This window comes from Harpegnathos saltator, unplaced genomic scaffold, assembly GCF_003227715.2.
Source record: "Harpegnathos saltator strain DR-91 unplaced genomic scaffold, Hsal_v8.6 scaffold45, whole genome shotgun sequence".
In the NCBI taxonomy this organism is placed as follows: Eukaryota; Metazoa; Arthropoda; class Insecta; order Hymenoptera; family Formicidae; genus Harpegnathos; species Harpegnathos saltator.
This window is the reverse complement of record NW_020230261.1, coordinates 932378-948320: the sequence shown is the minus strand read 5'-3', so window position 1 is coordinate 948320 and position 15943 is coordinate 932378. Positions and strand designations below refer to the sequence as shown.

The 15943-nt window shown below is 47.2% G+C and overlaps 1 protein-coding gene and 1 long non-coding RNA gene across 2 annotated transcripts; one reads left to right on the top strand and one right to left on the bottom strand.

The window, feature by feature from the left end:
- Nucleotides 1-4185: 4185 nt before the first annotated feature.
- LOC105189829 (cuticle protein 64) lies at nt 4186-7472 on the bottom strand. Its single transcript, XM_011152177.2, has 3 exons — nt 7386-7472; nt 6151-6462; nt 4186-4817 (listed from the first exon to the last, which is right to left on the bottom strand). Exons 1-3 carry the CDS (start codon nt 7395-7397, stop codon nt 4467-4469), a joined length of 675 nt encoding a protein of 224 aa, XP_011150479.2. The 5' UTR covers nt 7398-7472; the 3' UTR covers nt 4186-4466.
- A 5155-nt stretch (nt 7473-12627) lies between these two features.
- On the top strand, nt 12628-14727 carry LOC112589261 (uncharacterized). Its single transcript, XR_003113405.1, has 2 exons — nt 12628-12897; nt 13253-14727. It is a non-coding gene; the product is annotated as an uncharacterized LOC112589261 (long non-coding RNA).
- Nucleotides 14728-15943: the final 1216 nt, after the last annotated feature.

Below are 15943 nucleotides of genomic sequence, written 5' to 3'. Positions count from 1 at the left end.
ATGGACCAAAGTGGCTTGATGGCTATTTTGAGGAGCTCGACGATTCCCACTATACTGGTAAACAGGGTATCGAAGCTATTGAACATCGCTGGGAGTAGTGTATTGAGCTAAAAGGAAACTATGTAGAGAAATACAGATATTTTTTCCCAAATTTTTTGTGTTTTCTTTGTTAAGTCAGGTACTTCTGGGACTACTCTCGTATACCATGGTAAATGATGAATTGTGCCGCAGACCGTCAATCTTTGTTTAGCTTGACTCTTATTGGAGAAAATTAGTCAAAGGCATGTCTGTAAACAATGGAAGAATAATGTACCTGTTCTCCACATCTTGTCTCTTCAATCCCTTTCTACGAGGGTAGTCCCAGAAGTACCTGACCTAACAAAGAAAACACAAAAAATTTGGGAAAAAATATCTTTATTTCTCTACATAGTCCCCTTTTAGCTCAATATACTTTTCCCAGCGATGTTCAATAGCTTCGATACCCTGTTTATAGTGGGAATCATTGAGCTCCTCAAATCTACCGCAGACTCCACCGCTTCATTGTTGGCAAATCTTTTACCACCGAGCCATTTTTTCAAGTTTGAAAACAGAAAATAATCCGAGGGGGTTAAATCTGGCGAATAGGGTGCGTGAGGAAGCAATTTGAACTTTAACTCATTAATTTTGGCCATCGAGATAACGGATGTGTGAACTGGTACGTTGTCTTGATGAAACGAAACTTTTTTTTTCGCCAAATGCGGCCGTTCTTTTTTATTTCATCACTCAGACGTTGCAATAAGTTTGCATAATACTCGCCATTGATTGTTTTTCCTTTCTGAAGATAATCAATGAAAATTATCCCACGTGCATTCCAAAAAACTGACGCCATGACTTTGCTTGCAGATGGAACTGTCTTCGCCTTTTTTGGAGCCGATTCTCCCCTTTCAGTCCATTGTTTTGACTGTTCCTTCGTCTCAGGTGTGAAGTGATGGACTCATGTTTCATTCATGGTTATGAATCGACGCAAAAACTCGGCTTTATTGCTGTGAAACTTCGCCAAACACTCGATTGAAACATCTCACAACGCTGTTTTTGTTCCATTGTGAGTAATCGCGGCACCCATCTTGCGCACAGCTTTCTCATGTCCAAATTTTCAGTCAATATACGATGTACAGCGCTTTTTGAAATGCCTACCATGTCTGCTAACTCGCGCACTTTCAGTCGACGGTCATCCAATATCATTTTGTGGATTTTCTTCACCATTTCTGGCGTGGTCACCTCATTTGGTCGACCACTGCGATGTTCGTCTTGGCAGCTCGTACGGTCTCGTTTAAACTCTGCCACCCAATATTTTACTGTTGTAAACGAAGAAGCAGACTCTCCCAGAGTAGAATCTATCTCCGCTTTGATATTGGTTGAACTGAGGCCTTTAAAATGAAAGTATTGTATCACATAACGATGACCAATTTTTTCCATGTTTACAAATTTACTGAGAGCGTTCACTATTGATGGCTGCCAAACAAATACTAAACAACGTAGCGTCGTCAAACTTCAAACTTAAACTTTATAAGATTGGTACTTTCTACCATAGCCATTCTTTTCAAACAACAACCGCCATCTGTACGTCAGGTTAGGTACTTCTGGGACTACCCTCGTACGTCTCGTAGCATTTCAGGATCACTTTCTTAAAGAGATTTTTTCCGAATTAAAGTTGGTAAAAAGAAATGATACATCCTTAATTTGATCTTCCGAAGTTAAGAGATATTTCTGAACCTCCCCTTGGAAGGATTTCGGAAGTGCATGTTTTTTCATCGAAATCGATTTTTGGTAAGAGTGTTGCGATTTCATATTCGAAAAGAAGAGATGAAAGAATAAGACCGTTACTTTTGAAGTCCTTTGACATTTTTTGAAATTTTGAAGTGTGGGGCGTTGAACCTTTTATGACTTACGGGAAGACTCCCGAGAAATCTTTAAAAAGCTGGAAAATATACTTTTGAACTCCATTTGTGCGGAGAGAAGTTAGGTATTGCTCGCTTTCACCAATTTCGAGTAAAGATGCTGGGATCGCCACTATGAAAATCGATTCTTGAATCGATTTTGTGTCGGAACAACCAAGATTGATTCACTGAAAATATTAAACTGAAAAGATCGATTCTGTGAAAATCGGTGCAGAAGAGATTGTTTCATACATCTCTCCAAATCCAGAGACATTTATCTATGGTTGCGTCCCGAAATGTGCCTGACAGAACTGTTTTCGCTTTCTGATAAAGTTTTTAATATGCCGCAAGGTAGTAAAGCTTATTGCTTTTTCTATAAAAATAAATTTTGGGCACCTTTTTTTACAAAAATCAATTTTAATCACTGACTTCTGATTATGTCCAGCAATGTATATGGTGCTTGGCTGTTAACTTATGTTAGACTTATATAAATAAGAAGCGTAAAAAATGTCACTAGTACAAAATACACAATAATTGACCGAGATAAAAATAAAACTTACGAAATATATATTAGATATTTTCTAACATATATATAAATATTTTCTTCATCGCAGCTTATGAATACCGGTCGTACAGCTTTTACATACGACGGATCGAAAATAAATCTCCTGTTGAAAGAATCGATTTACGTAAAAATCGGAATTGATAACAGTCGATTTTTGCTGAGAGAAAGTCGATTTTCCGAAAAATTGATACGAAGTCGAATTTCAAGTCAGTTCGAAGAAAACCCTCCTGAGAAGACACGTTCTTGCACACCTGAACCTGTGAAGCCTATAGAATACACTCCGTGTATTCGCGAGCGCATGGCGATTGCGACACCTTGTCACAGGGCAGCTGCGCTTCTCGTTTCTTGCCCGACGGGAAGCGCTGGCGTATCGCGTTCACTCGGCGTACTTCTCGGGCAGTATGCGCGCCGCGCCGCATGCAAATCCCATTAATCGCGCGGTGCCCCCGTTCTCCGTTTAATGAACGTTTCACCGCGTTCATGTAACCGCCTCTCTTATAACGCGACCTTAAATTTCGCTTTTGCGCTCGCGAATTAAGCGCGCGATTCTGATCGCGAATGCCCGCCCCGAAATTATCTGCCCGCTCCAGGAACGACTGTATTTCGTCTGATCGTCAACTGTCCGCCGATTGTGCAACGCTCGATGGTCGCTCGCAATTCATTCATCGAATACACCCGATCAGTCCGTATTTCTGCAGAAGCACCAAGTATTTTTTAATTAGTGTTTTAATTAATAACAGCGTTACTCTCTCTCTCTCTCTCTCTCTCTCTCTCTCTCTCTCTCTTTCTCTCTTAAATATCAAATTGAGAGGCCTTGAACCTCATTTTTTCCTACGACGATTAGGAAAATTGTTATTACTCAAATAAAAACTTTAATTGTTAAGTAAAGTTTTTACCTCGTAAAATGAAATTACAGAATAAAAATTGCGGTTACTAATTAAAACGTAGAGTAAAGTACAGTGACTAATCTCAACGTCGTTTTTGTATATAAAAGACAAGCCTGATGGTGTACGCACGTTGCACGCACGTGTGTTCGTACGAAGGACAATTCTGATTGGCTGGATTATATGTAACAATGACTATTTCATTAAAACTCATTTTAATAGTCATTGCTTGAATCTCGTCTCACGGGAGATACTCCGATTTCACTTTGGAGCTGGATCGGCGAGCTTCTCGGTTAATAATATACGATACATCGTATATTTTATTTGTAATTGCAATTCAACTGGAAAAAGCTCACATCCGCTTTTTTAAAGAAATCTTAATTAACGATATCACTGATATGAGCGAAGCAGTAGAAAACAATTCGAGGCTTTTCGAGCAGACTTTTGGGAAGGAACAGCGCTGTGTGGTTAAAACGGGCGCCGGGCGATCGGGAAGCGACAGAAGGATGCACGCTCGCGTGTTCCGTACGAAAACCTTTATTTCGATGATGAACAATCGGTACAGTGAGATTACAGGTAGAAACATCATACGCACAGGGCTAAAGGTAGTCACAGTGACGATCGGGGGGGAAGCACTCGATCGCGCGTTGCGGTACTCGCGGTAACGTCTTTTGGCGCGGAAGCCGGAGGACGCTCGCCTCCTGCTGGGACACTTGACCGGTCGCGAGACGAAGAACCGACGGGCGACGGGCGACGGGAGCAGGATGACAGGAGGAAGCGCACGAAGAAGAAGGATACGAACAGGAAGAGGAAGAGGAGGAAGAAGAAGAAGAAGAAGAAGACAAGTGGGGGACCAGAAGAGATGATCGAGAGCCGCGGGAGATCGTCCGTGAATTTTCGCGAGAACACACGGCACCGGCGCTCGTCGTCGTCGATCCGTCCTCCGAGCCACCACCCTCCGGCCGCCGTGCTCTCGCGAGGAGCAGCCCTTCCCCCGAGGAGGAACGCGGCCACTGCATCAGCTGCTGGCGTCTCGCGGCGACGGTGCCGTCGTGTCAGGGGAGCGTCGCTCAGGATCCGCATTTCGCGTTGGCCCTCCATTTACCAGCCGGAGTATCCGTAGCCGCCGTAGCCGTTGTAGCCGCTGTAGCCGCCGTAGCCGCTGTAGCCGCTGTAGCCGCCGTAGAGGCCGTTGTAGCCGAGGCCGGAGTGCACTTTCTCAACGACGACCGGCTGCGCGACCGGCACCGGGACGTGCTTGACGACGGGCACGGCGTACGGCTGCGGCACTTTGACGGCGTACGGCGCCGGGACGGGCACCTTCACCGGGACGCTGTATGGCACTGGCACTGGCCGGTCCACCGGCACGGCGACGTGTTTCGTCACCTCGACCGGGTACGGCTTCGGCACCTGCACTGGGTAGGGACGGTCGACCGGCACGGCGTACGGCACCTGGTTGAGAGAAATATGGTTGAGGGAAATATTTCAGGGACGTTAGTCGTCGTCCAGCAGAGGAGGCTCCTGGGAGGAGCCGCCGTTATTATGGGACGTTTGCAAATTTGATGAAAGGAAGACTTTTATATATATATATATATATATATTGGGTAGTTCGATAAGTTCCCCTTCGGATCTTGACGAAAAACGCCACTCCACTATCCCCACATCCAAGCGTAATTTTATCCTTTTTCTTCGATGACTTGTCGTCGAAGAAAATGGTTCGACACATTATTGGAAACAATGTGATGCTCAGCTGTGAAAGTATCAGCTTGGAGCTCTTCGCGAAAATACCTACGAACTTGTTGAGCGTCTTAATCGCGATTGACTCTTTCGTGAGCTACGAGCAATTTGTCAACGATTATTTTACGGAGCTTTCCTTCGGAATTGAACGAAACGCTTTTACAAGATTGCTGAAACTAGCTGGCGCAAGTAGCAGAATCGACGCTGCTGAGAAGACAAGAGATGCCGAGAGCTGTCGAAGCTGAAGGGTACCGAATACCGCGTCGGGAACGCGTCGATCAACATCGAGGCCACTTTCGATCTCTCGAGATGGAGTAACTCGAGATGGATTGGATGCAGAGAGAACGAGAGAGGAAAGAAGCGTGGGGCCTCTCTCCCGAGGCGAGTCGGAGCAGTCGCGACCTTTGGACTCAGCGATGCGTGATTAAGAGCGCGAGGTCCCCGATACATCGCGGCCGCTTCTGCGAATCGGTCGCCTCGATTCAGATATCGCTCGTAACAAGGTAGCGACTCGCTCGCGCGCGCATCGTGAGAAAACTCATAACGTCGTCCGCTAATCGCAGAAGCGATCGCGACGCGACGGCGAGAAACAGAGAGAGAGAGAGAGAGAGAGAGAGAGAGAGAGAGAGAGAGAGAGAGAGAGAGAGAGAGAGAGAGAGAGAGAGAGAGAGAGTGTTTTCCAGCCGGAGGCGCCGGCAGCCAGACAAACGGACGACCCTCGACCGGCCGATCAGTCGATCTCGTCGCTCGGGGAAAACCGACGGCGCGCGTCGCATGAAGCTATTATTTTCCCGTCGAGTCGTAATTTGCTAATTGACACGCTTTCTTCGCAATCGCCGCTTCCAGTAAGTCGACTCTCGATTTTCCTCCCCGTTTTTCCCCCCCTGCCCTCCCTTCTTTCTTCCCCCCTTGCTGATCTCCCTTTCTCCGTCTCTCTTCGGCCGAGAAGCGAGAAAATGAGAAACGCGCCCGCTTCAACGATGCTCGCGGCGCGTTAAACACGTGTAGAAGATCGGCGTGTAAAATACCGTGGCGTTGCACAGTATACCTTAACGGGCACCGGGACGTGTTTCTCGACGGGCACGGCGACCGGTTGCGGCACGGGCACGGCCACTTCCTTCGTCAGGACGGTGGAGACGCCGTGGCTGATGTCGAGCGGAAGCGACGAGTAGGTGCTGAGGCCCAATCCGCTGCCGAGACCATAGCCGCTGTAGCCGCTGTAGCCGCTGTAGCCGCCGTAGCCGCCGTAGCCCAGGGCGCCGTAGAGGCCCCGCTTCTCCTTCTTCGCGTCTGCCTTCGCGTCGCTCTGCTTCGCATCCTCCGCGAAGGCGAGCGCCACCAGGCCGAGCAGAAGGACCAGCTGCAAGCGGGTGTAAACAAACAGATAAGTAGCCGAAGAAGACGGCCAGGTAGGTAGAGCTACCTGGTGGATCAATTAGCACGTGAAGAGACGGACGAACAGGTGAGTAAATTGGCAGACGGATGGCTAAGTAGATTAATGAAGAGAGAAACGAAACAATGTGTGAGCGTGTAAGATAAACAGAGAGGTAAACGCGCAGGTAGATCAATAGGTAGATAGGAAAATAAAAGGATATAGATATGCGGACGTGCAAACAAGATAGATCGGGGACTAAAGAGAGACACGAGAGGCCAATGTGAGAGTATAAATAGATAAATAAAGAGGCAAATATACAGGTAGATGGATATATAAACGTACAAACAAGTAGATTGGCATCTAGAAAAATAAATTAAATATATATAAGCGTACAAATAAAGATAGATAAAGAGGCAAGAGTGAGTGAACAGACAAGAGGAGATGAAGCGAGTCAAGTGTGGACATGTAGACAGATAAATCAGCAGATAGAAGATAGAAATGTGTCAGCAGATGAATCGATAATCCGAGAAAGAAATCGAACGAGTGCAACAAGGACGTCGTTGTCGCGCGAGCACTTGCTTTATCACGACGACGAGTCGCGGGTTCTTCGGAGAGACAGAATAGATAACGGACAACGTCAATTAATCCGACGTTAATCAGACCCTTCTACGTTACACGAAGTGGGCGAGAAGAGCGAGCTGATTACTGTCGCGACTCGAACTCGAGCAACATCGCGGTGCTACTCTCCGCGGCCTCCCTGGGCTTCACCCTCGCAAGAACGCGATCGAGCGAGCGCGATCGATCGGTCTCTTCCCTTCCGGAGATCGTTACTTCAAGATGCCTCGTAAGGATACTCCTCCTCGTTCTTTGCGATACCGATCCAGCGCGAGAAGGAAATCGGTGAATACCTTCGTGTTCATGATGCTGCGCGAGTTTGTCGGACTCGTCGTGTTCGTCGTATTCGCGACTGATGAGTACGATGAAGATCCCCCGGCTTTTATACTCGGTGGGACTCGCCCGAGTCGAAAACCCTCAAGGAGAGACCGGCAAGGAGAGCGAGGTGGTGGGCGCGACGACGACAACGACAGCGGCGGTACGGCGAAGGAGCGGCGCGGTGCGGAGCGGAACGGCGCGACGCGGTGCGGCGCGGGCCCGCCGAAACACGGTTAGGTGAAAAGAAACCGGGCCCCGCGCGCAAAACGAGTAGGGGCCCGCCGAAAAACTCGCGGACCACTCTTCTCGCCGCGGCGAGAGAATCGCGCGCGCGCGGGTCTTGCGCAAATCCGCCGCCGCTGCCGCCTTGCGATACTCCGAAGCCGAAGGATCCACGAGCTGGAGCGCCTCCGTGCTCGAGATCACGGGTAACCGCGGACAAAGGCCCGTTCAATTCGCAGATGTACATTTGCCAACGCTCCGAGCGATTTCACGCTCGGCAGACAATCGCGTGCAGAAATTCGCGCGACGGCGTTTGCTCGAACACTTGCGTTCTCAGGGGGCGTTCAATTTCACGCACGCGGCGATTGAGTGAGTTGAGCGAGGGAGTGCCTACCTATATTTAGCCGTTTATTTTTCTGTTTACACGTTTATTAGTTTATTTGTTTGTTTTTATTATTTATCTTTGTGACACATTATTTTAAGATGTTGCGAGAAATTTAAGCGAGAAAGTGTCTAGTCTATCTATATATATCATATATATATTTGTTCATTTATATATCTATCTGTTTTTATTATTTATTTTTTTAATATATTATTTCAATACATTATGAGAAATGTATCATTTAACGATGCATTTATCAATTTATTTACCCTGTCCAAAATTTATATGTCTGTCAGTTTGTCTGTCTGTATATTTTCATATTTCTTAGTTTATTCATTCGCCTATTTGTACGCTACTATCGAGCTATCTATATCTATTATTTATTTAATTTATCTATGCGTATCTATTAATCCGCCTATTGGTCTATCTACATAGTTATTCGTATGCTTATCTATTTACACATCTATACGTAGCTTTCTATCTATTATTTAGCCATCTTATCCGTCCATCTACGTATTTTACCATCCAGCTGTTTATTTATTTACCCATATACGTTGTACACATAATCATGAATATGCGATCAAATATGCAATTATGATAATCATACTTCTCGTCGAAAAACATTTCTCCGGAGCTGATTTTGTCTCGCGGAACGGCCTTTACACGTGGCGTCGCTAATTGAGTCTCGTACCGATTCAATCGCCGGATCTTTGTTTCGCGATCGCAGGATCGCGCGACCATGCCCTCCATCGTCCGATTGCGCAATCGCGCGCGCTCCCCCATCGATCTTGTAATTGAAAATCCGCAATCGAGTCGAGGAATAAATGGAGTTTAGCTCTCGACCGCGCGAGCGTCGCGCCGGCAATAAACGTCCGCGAGTGAAATTACGTATCGTAAGTTGAGTCGCGCGGCTCGACGCTTTTGTTACGTGCGAGGAGGAGCGGGGTAGAGACCGAGAAGGGAGAAGAGAAAAGGAGTCTCTTCTGCCTCGCCGACGAAAAACCCACAACGGTACCGACAATGTTAATTAAAAGGCGACAACGGTTGATCCGGTGCTCAATCAAGCGTCTACGCTCGTCCCGGCAATCCGAAGGGGAGACCGCCATTCAGAGATGGACTCCCGGTGTGAATTACTTAATTACTTGACAGATATGACACAACAACATTACGCGCATCGTGCACACACCGGGCCACCTCTCGCTCGTAAATCATCGCGTCGTTTATTATCACGTAACGAGACCGAGTCTTATTTTCTTCTTCGAGCCGGCGAAGAAGGGCCGGCAGGCGTGAGACATGGCCGCCCCGGCTCGATCGGGTGTCATAAATCCTGGAGAAAAATCTTGGGACGAAGCGGGGGGAGGGGGCGATCTCACATCGGAAGAGGGACCATGCACGGCCGGCGAGCGCGCGCTTGGCTTCGCGATCTCCGGCGGTTCGTTCGATTTCTAAAGGGTGAACGATGAGAGCCAATGAGAGTCCTGGAGAATCCTGCTCGCAATTGATCTCGTGTAATTGCTTTACTTTCAAATCTCGACGGCATGCCAGGCACTCGACTACGTAACCCTTCTTCAATTTCCTCCCTGTGAGCGTGGAAAATCGTCATCGGTGAATGATTTGCCTCTGTCGATATTCGATCGAACGAAAAGTATGAAGGATCCTCCGACGCCGATTAACCAGACGCGACAGGTTTTTCAGGGAAACACGTAATGCAAGGGCAGAAGTGTGTTCTTATTTCTTTTAGTTCCACTCAGCTTGCGCGTTGTGATCGTAAAATGCATTGTTATATAAATTTGAAAAGTTTCTGCGAGATTATACAAACCGGCCGCTTTCGACCGCCTGATAGTTTTGGTGTTAAGAGCTCCCACAAAGATCTCTGTGGTCGAATCAAATGAAACGCGTTGATATTTGTTAATTTCCGATTATTATTATTGCCGTCACTAATATAATAATATAATAATCGTCGTCGACGATTTCGCGATATAGAAAGTATTTTTAATATATTATATTTATTTCTGTCGCCTTTTTCTTTCTGCCTCCTTAATTTTATATATTCAAATTTATTTGCACTTTCGTCACATTATTTATTTTTAATATAATCGATGTCAAGGCCACGTGAAGCAGCGGCTTCGCGACTCGCGGCCCGCGCTCGCGCGAGAAATTCTCTCTTAAGATCCGCCAACGTTGTACGCGATGAAGCGCCCGACGACTCCCTCGGCCGCGTATTTTTCTTTATTCCGTGCTTTCCGCGAGATGCTCAACAGGGCGGAGTACGCAGGAGGGAAAGAGGAAGAGAGAAAGAGAAGGAGAAGGCGACCGCGGTGGGGCCGCGACCGGTATTCCTCTTTCCACGGCAGAACGAGCTATTACCGAAAGTGGTTCGTGTTTTGGGCAGCTTCGCGCAATTTCGCCAGTTAATTGGCCCACCTGTCCGGTTCTAGAAAATGGCGAGCGTGACGCGGCGTCGTTAATGCATATTTTTCTTGACACTCTCATAGACGAGCGGTCGCAGCTGTCTCCGTCGGCTCGTTGTCGAAAATTAAATATTACGGCAACGACTCGCTTGTCATCGTTACGACGTCGAGCGTCGTAACGAGGACTGGAAGAGCTGAGTCTCGCAAGATGATACCTCCCTACACACACACACATACACACACATAACTATTCCAAAAATTCGGCATTTACCCGGTGACATAATCCACAGCAAAACGGCCGGCTTTATCGTCGCCATTTTCACGCAAAATCACTTTCGTTCTTGAATTATGGGAGAAAGGACAAGATGTCGATCTCGAATAGTTAAAATTTCATGTGACCGTCGGTTCTAACGAATCCATGGAAGGAACGTTTAAAAGGGACGCTTTTTTCGCCGTGCATTCGAAAAGCAATGAGAGAGAGAGAGAGAGAGAGAGAGAGAGAGAGAGAGAGAGGGGGGAGACGGGGCGGAGAGAAAATAAACGAATGTCGGCCGCGATCTCGTTACATAAAAACGTCCGGATGAAACGCGGACGAGCGGGCACGGTAGCCAATCTCGATACCGCGGGCCGCATAACTTACGGAGTTTGTTTGCGAAATCGGGCGTGCGGGCGCGCGCCCGATTACGAGCAATGGAGTCATTAATTGGGCCTATTTTGAAGGAGTCCAGACGCGCGTCTATCGCGAACGGGTCTCGTATGGTGATTCACGCTGGCGAGGCACGCGCCGGCCCTCTGACGGACGACCGAAAGATCTGCTCGGCTAGAGATCTGTTGACTCGATAAATTAAACATCGCGACGGAAATTATGGAGGAATGCCCGCGGTTGATTCCGCAAACGATACGTCGCGAGTCGCATTGCTTCCGACGGGAGGCGGCCGCTAATTAGCGACTGCGAGCGAGACAGAGAGAGAGAGAGAGAGAGAGATGAAGAGGGAGGGCGGAGGGAGAGGTGAAGAGACTCGCTAATATATTTATCTAATCGGTCTTCCTTCGCTCGTATATATTCTCTTCCGTTTCCTCAACTTATTATATTCACAACCGGCGGGAGGCTCCAAAGCCTTCCGCCTGCGCGCCGCTAATCCTCGCGTTCGCGGCTCCTCCTCAGCGCGTCGATTCACCTAAACATTTATTTATTTCTCTACTGGAAGCGGTCAGCCTTCGGATCTTCGAGATTCTGACCGTCTCACCGTCGCGCCCACGTAAGAGCAATTAAATGCGGAATGTGAGAGATTTCGCTATTTCTTTGCTCTCCGGAGAGTTATTTTCCTCCGGTCGTGAAATTCCCTGAAGGATGCTCGGTCGCTCGTAACTCAGGACGCCTCTCTGTCTTCTCTATCTGCTCGTGTAGTACACATAAATAAATAAATAGTTTGCGTCATATACGCACGTATACACACGCATACACACATAGCTCAGCTGTCGTCGGCATTTTTATCGCGACTTCATTCGATCCGGCTCGACCTGGTGCGACCACAGCGCGACCTGACTCGGCGGAGCGCGACGGCGCGGCGGGGTGTGGGGGGAGGGAGGGGTCGTGCGAATTTTTTGTCCGCTGAACGATGAAAAATTCCTCCTTGATATTACGGTCTCGGTCAAAAGTCTTCGGGGGCCGTTCGCATCATTAATATGAAGATCGCGTTAGTTCGGTTCTACGATCGTCGCGGAATCCGACGACGAGTGCTGTATTTTACGACCGGACCACCGACGACCTTGTCGACTCTCTCGCTCTCTCTTTCTCTCTTTCTTCGAGTAGACACATCCGGAAATCTGTCGAATAGTTTACGTAGTTCAAACATAGTTTCCACATTTGATCCCGGATGCTCCTCTTTTTTTTTCGATGGCGAGCAGGCGGCTACGATATTCGGCCGGCGAAGAAAGATACAAATAGGCGATTAAATGATCAAGAGACGCGTCCCGGACGCGGATCCTCGTCTCGAACGCCTTGAGAGGAGAGTCCGCCAATCCTCATGATACCGATTCCGAATTTGCATGTGACATTTACCTGGCGCCGACGGGTAACGTCTGCGTAAATAGAATAGGCGGACTCGATGAGAAAAGGGAGAGAGAAAAAAATACGATCGGGATTTTCGATCGGTATAAATTTCGCCGCGAGGTCTCGAAGTTTTACAGTAGTTAGTAGCCGACGGCGTCGTGAATCCCGCGACGCTGCACGCAGGAAGGATATCGCAGAGGAACCGCGCGAACATCCTGGCTGGCGGTTCTGAATTAAATTCTCAGGAAAATTATCGTTTCGTATCAGAAATTTTCGAGGAAAATCTCTCGTAAAAGCGCGACAACGGTCCAACGAACGGAAACGTCCTGTTTTTTGGCGATTCAAGAAATTTAAATGTAATCCCATTTTTATTTATTTTCACATCTTCTGTCAATCAAGATTGGTGAATTAAATTCAAGGTAAGCACATCTTCTCAGAAACATCATTTGATTCGGGCTAGAACTTCCCGAAAGATCCGTGATCGCTCGATGCAAATTGACGAACGACTGGCGAAAACACGCTACCGGCGAATGCAAATTCTGATATGGTGTAATTGCTATTTATTATTATATGTTTTATTAATTAACCGTCCTTGGATAAAATTCAAAGCAGGCATATCTTTCCGGGAAAATCGTCCGCCTCGTGTTGGAATGTTTTGAGAGATCTGCGATCGCTCGGGGCGAATCGTCGAACGCTCGCTCGTCGACGTCGGTCTCGATACGGGCTTCACTTTCTTTCGTATTTTTCATCAATTAATATTCCTGAACTTCAAAGCGGAGACAGTCGCGAACAAGTTACCCGCTTCGTGTTGGAATTTCTCGGAGGACGCGCAGCAGAGGGCGCGCTGCAGATTGATGGACGACACCTGCGTGCGTGCTTATCGAGAGCGCACGATCGTGACGAGATAATGAAATAGGTCACGCGCGCGGAATTTGCCCGACACTGAGTGGCCTGATTGCATGTGGCTGAATCAAGACGCACCGATCCAGATGCACTTTGGTATCATATGTAAAGGATAATCGCATCTAACCGAGGCGTACAAGGCGGCACACTTTCCCTCTCCGATCTCCAACTGTGATTAACATCGCGAGGGTAGCGCTGCGCATTCCTCGCGGATTAATCATGTTTATTTAATCTCAATTTCGACGTACACGCTAATCGGCAGCTTTAGCGCGCGATGCAAATAGGTTATTGGGATCTTCTTGCTGTGCGTGCAACGTTGAGTCATTATTTATTGGTTATTCTAAGAAGCGAGGACGACGTGGCTAATCGGCAATCTGTGATAGCTTTGTGTTGCTATACGTCCTGAAGCGAATGAAATACAAAATACTACGTACTTTGGCCATAAACTATTGCAGTTTCGTTCCCTAGAGCGAATTATATGTAAAATACTAATTATACAATATTTCTGTTTTAAAAGACCGATCATGTACCGGTCATGAATTAGCTATAAAAACACTAGAAAATCGTGAGAAACTTGAGAAATCTATTTTGCATCATTATTTATAATCTCATTTTTCAGTGCATTGCTTGACTCACTTTTCCAATAACTTTTCTAAATTCTTTTTCCCCTTATTTTTGCAATATACACGTGTATGAAATTTCTGAGAAAGAGAGTGAGGCCGGAAAGGTTGAAGCAAGCGACCCAAGAATTAAAGGATATCGTTACGCACTACGCGAAGCGATCGCGGTTCGACCAACAGTGGGTCCATCGAGTTCCCGCGAGTTTCCGGGCTTGCAGGGAGCGAGGTGTTGCATAAATCGGTCCGATTACGCCACCGGAAACTGCGGTCCGCCGTGTATTCCTCAGGACCCGTTTGTCGGTAAGCGCGTAAGCGCGAGATGCGTATACGCGCATGTGTGCGTGCGTGCGTGCGTGCGTACTCGCTCGTAGTGATTACATAATCGTGAACGCCGGCCTAACCGGCCGGCCCCGGCGAAATCGCCGAAAATTCCACGTTTCGCGTGCGTATCGCACCGGTTATTACACGCACGTTCGCCTCGCTCTGCTCCGCTCCGCTCCGCGTCGCGTCGCGTCGCGTCGCGTCGCGCCGCATCACCTCGATATGTACAACGCGCGCACCGATGCGTTCTGCATCGCACACGACCTGCATTCGCTTTCGCGTTCCTGAAGGTCCGTGAGGTTGCAACGCCCGACCGAAATCGGAACGTCGTTTCCACGTTCTTCGTCGTGAGCGCCGCTACTGTTGCCGCCGCTGCAGCTACTTATTAATAACCGTCGTAAATCTCACGACACGACGTATGAGAGTTGCTGGATCAACAAGCTGAGGATAATATAATGTTTAAGTTAGTGTCTGAAATAATATGCCGAGTGTCAGAGAAATAAGGAGAGAAGGAAAGGCAAAGGACGAGAGAGTAAATTTATAAGTAAGATAATTAATGCATACAGTTTGATATAAATCAGGAATATAATCAGTTATTTAGTTCTTGATTTATACAGAGACACTTATTAGCACGCAAAATATGTAAATGTAAAGTTTCTAAGAAATTATAAACTATAAATGATAAATTTGGGAAGAAAGAAGAAAGAATTATAATAATTATACATATATAATTATGAATATTAACGGTGTCAAATAAAATTAATTTTGTTAAAATTATAGTGCATTCAACAAAAATATCAATATAGTCCGCAGTAGCGAAATATTTTGCGACAAAGTGAGATATATCTGATTGTAATAATTATTCTTAATTATTACAATCTTAATAAAAAATTGAAATGACGAGGGTATCTTTTGAGTGTACTCACCAGTCAAACCCTCAAATTCGACATCAACAGAAGAAGTTGACCGGCGAAAGGATGTATCGGCAGGATCACGATATATGATATGTAGCAAGAGCCGATATCCTCGAGGAGCAAAACTGCGGTGGCTGTTAATTGCTAAACGCGGCACATCGAACGGGCGTTTCGTTATTGTCATGCAAATCAGCGTGATCGACGAGCCGTTATTATGTACGCGGCACGTTCCGCGCGTAAAGAAAGAAAGTCGACCGCGTGCGTCCTCGAAATTACATATCCACGTTACGAGGAAGCTTGTCGCCTGGCTTTGTTCCTATCTTCTTTGAGTCACCCATATCAATTGCGTTCGATTAAAGTGACCACCGTGTCACGCTGCACGCGTGTGCACGTGTGGACGTGTCGCGATCTTGCGTAATCGCGACTCGTGCCTCGATTTGTTGCAAAAGGATTGGATGGTAGCCGTCGAAGTTTACTCGGAGGTGGTGGTCGAAGGGAACGCAGGAAACGTACGGAGACGCGTTTGGAACGCGAACAATCTTGTGCCCGGTCTCGCTTGCATTCCGCGGGCCGCCTCGGAAATCTATGCAAATCTTATGTAAGAGGCAGTCGATCACACACCCGAGTTTATAAAAGTTTATATGCATTCCGTTTATCTCCGCGCAACCCCGAGTATTTTACGCAAGTTGGTCGTTCACATTCCGCCA

Excerpts from the sequence above, each read along its gene's own strand:
- LOC105189829 (XM_011152177.2), bottom strand. Across the intron at positions 4,818-6,150 it reads ACGTCCCGGTGCCCGTTAAG|GTGCCGTACGCCGTGCCGGT; the intron begins GTATACTGTGCA and ends TCTCTCAACCAG.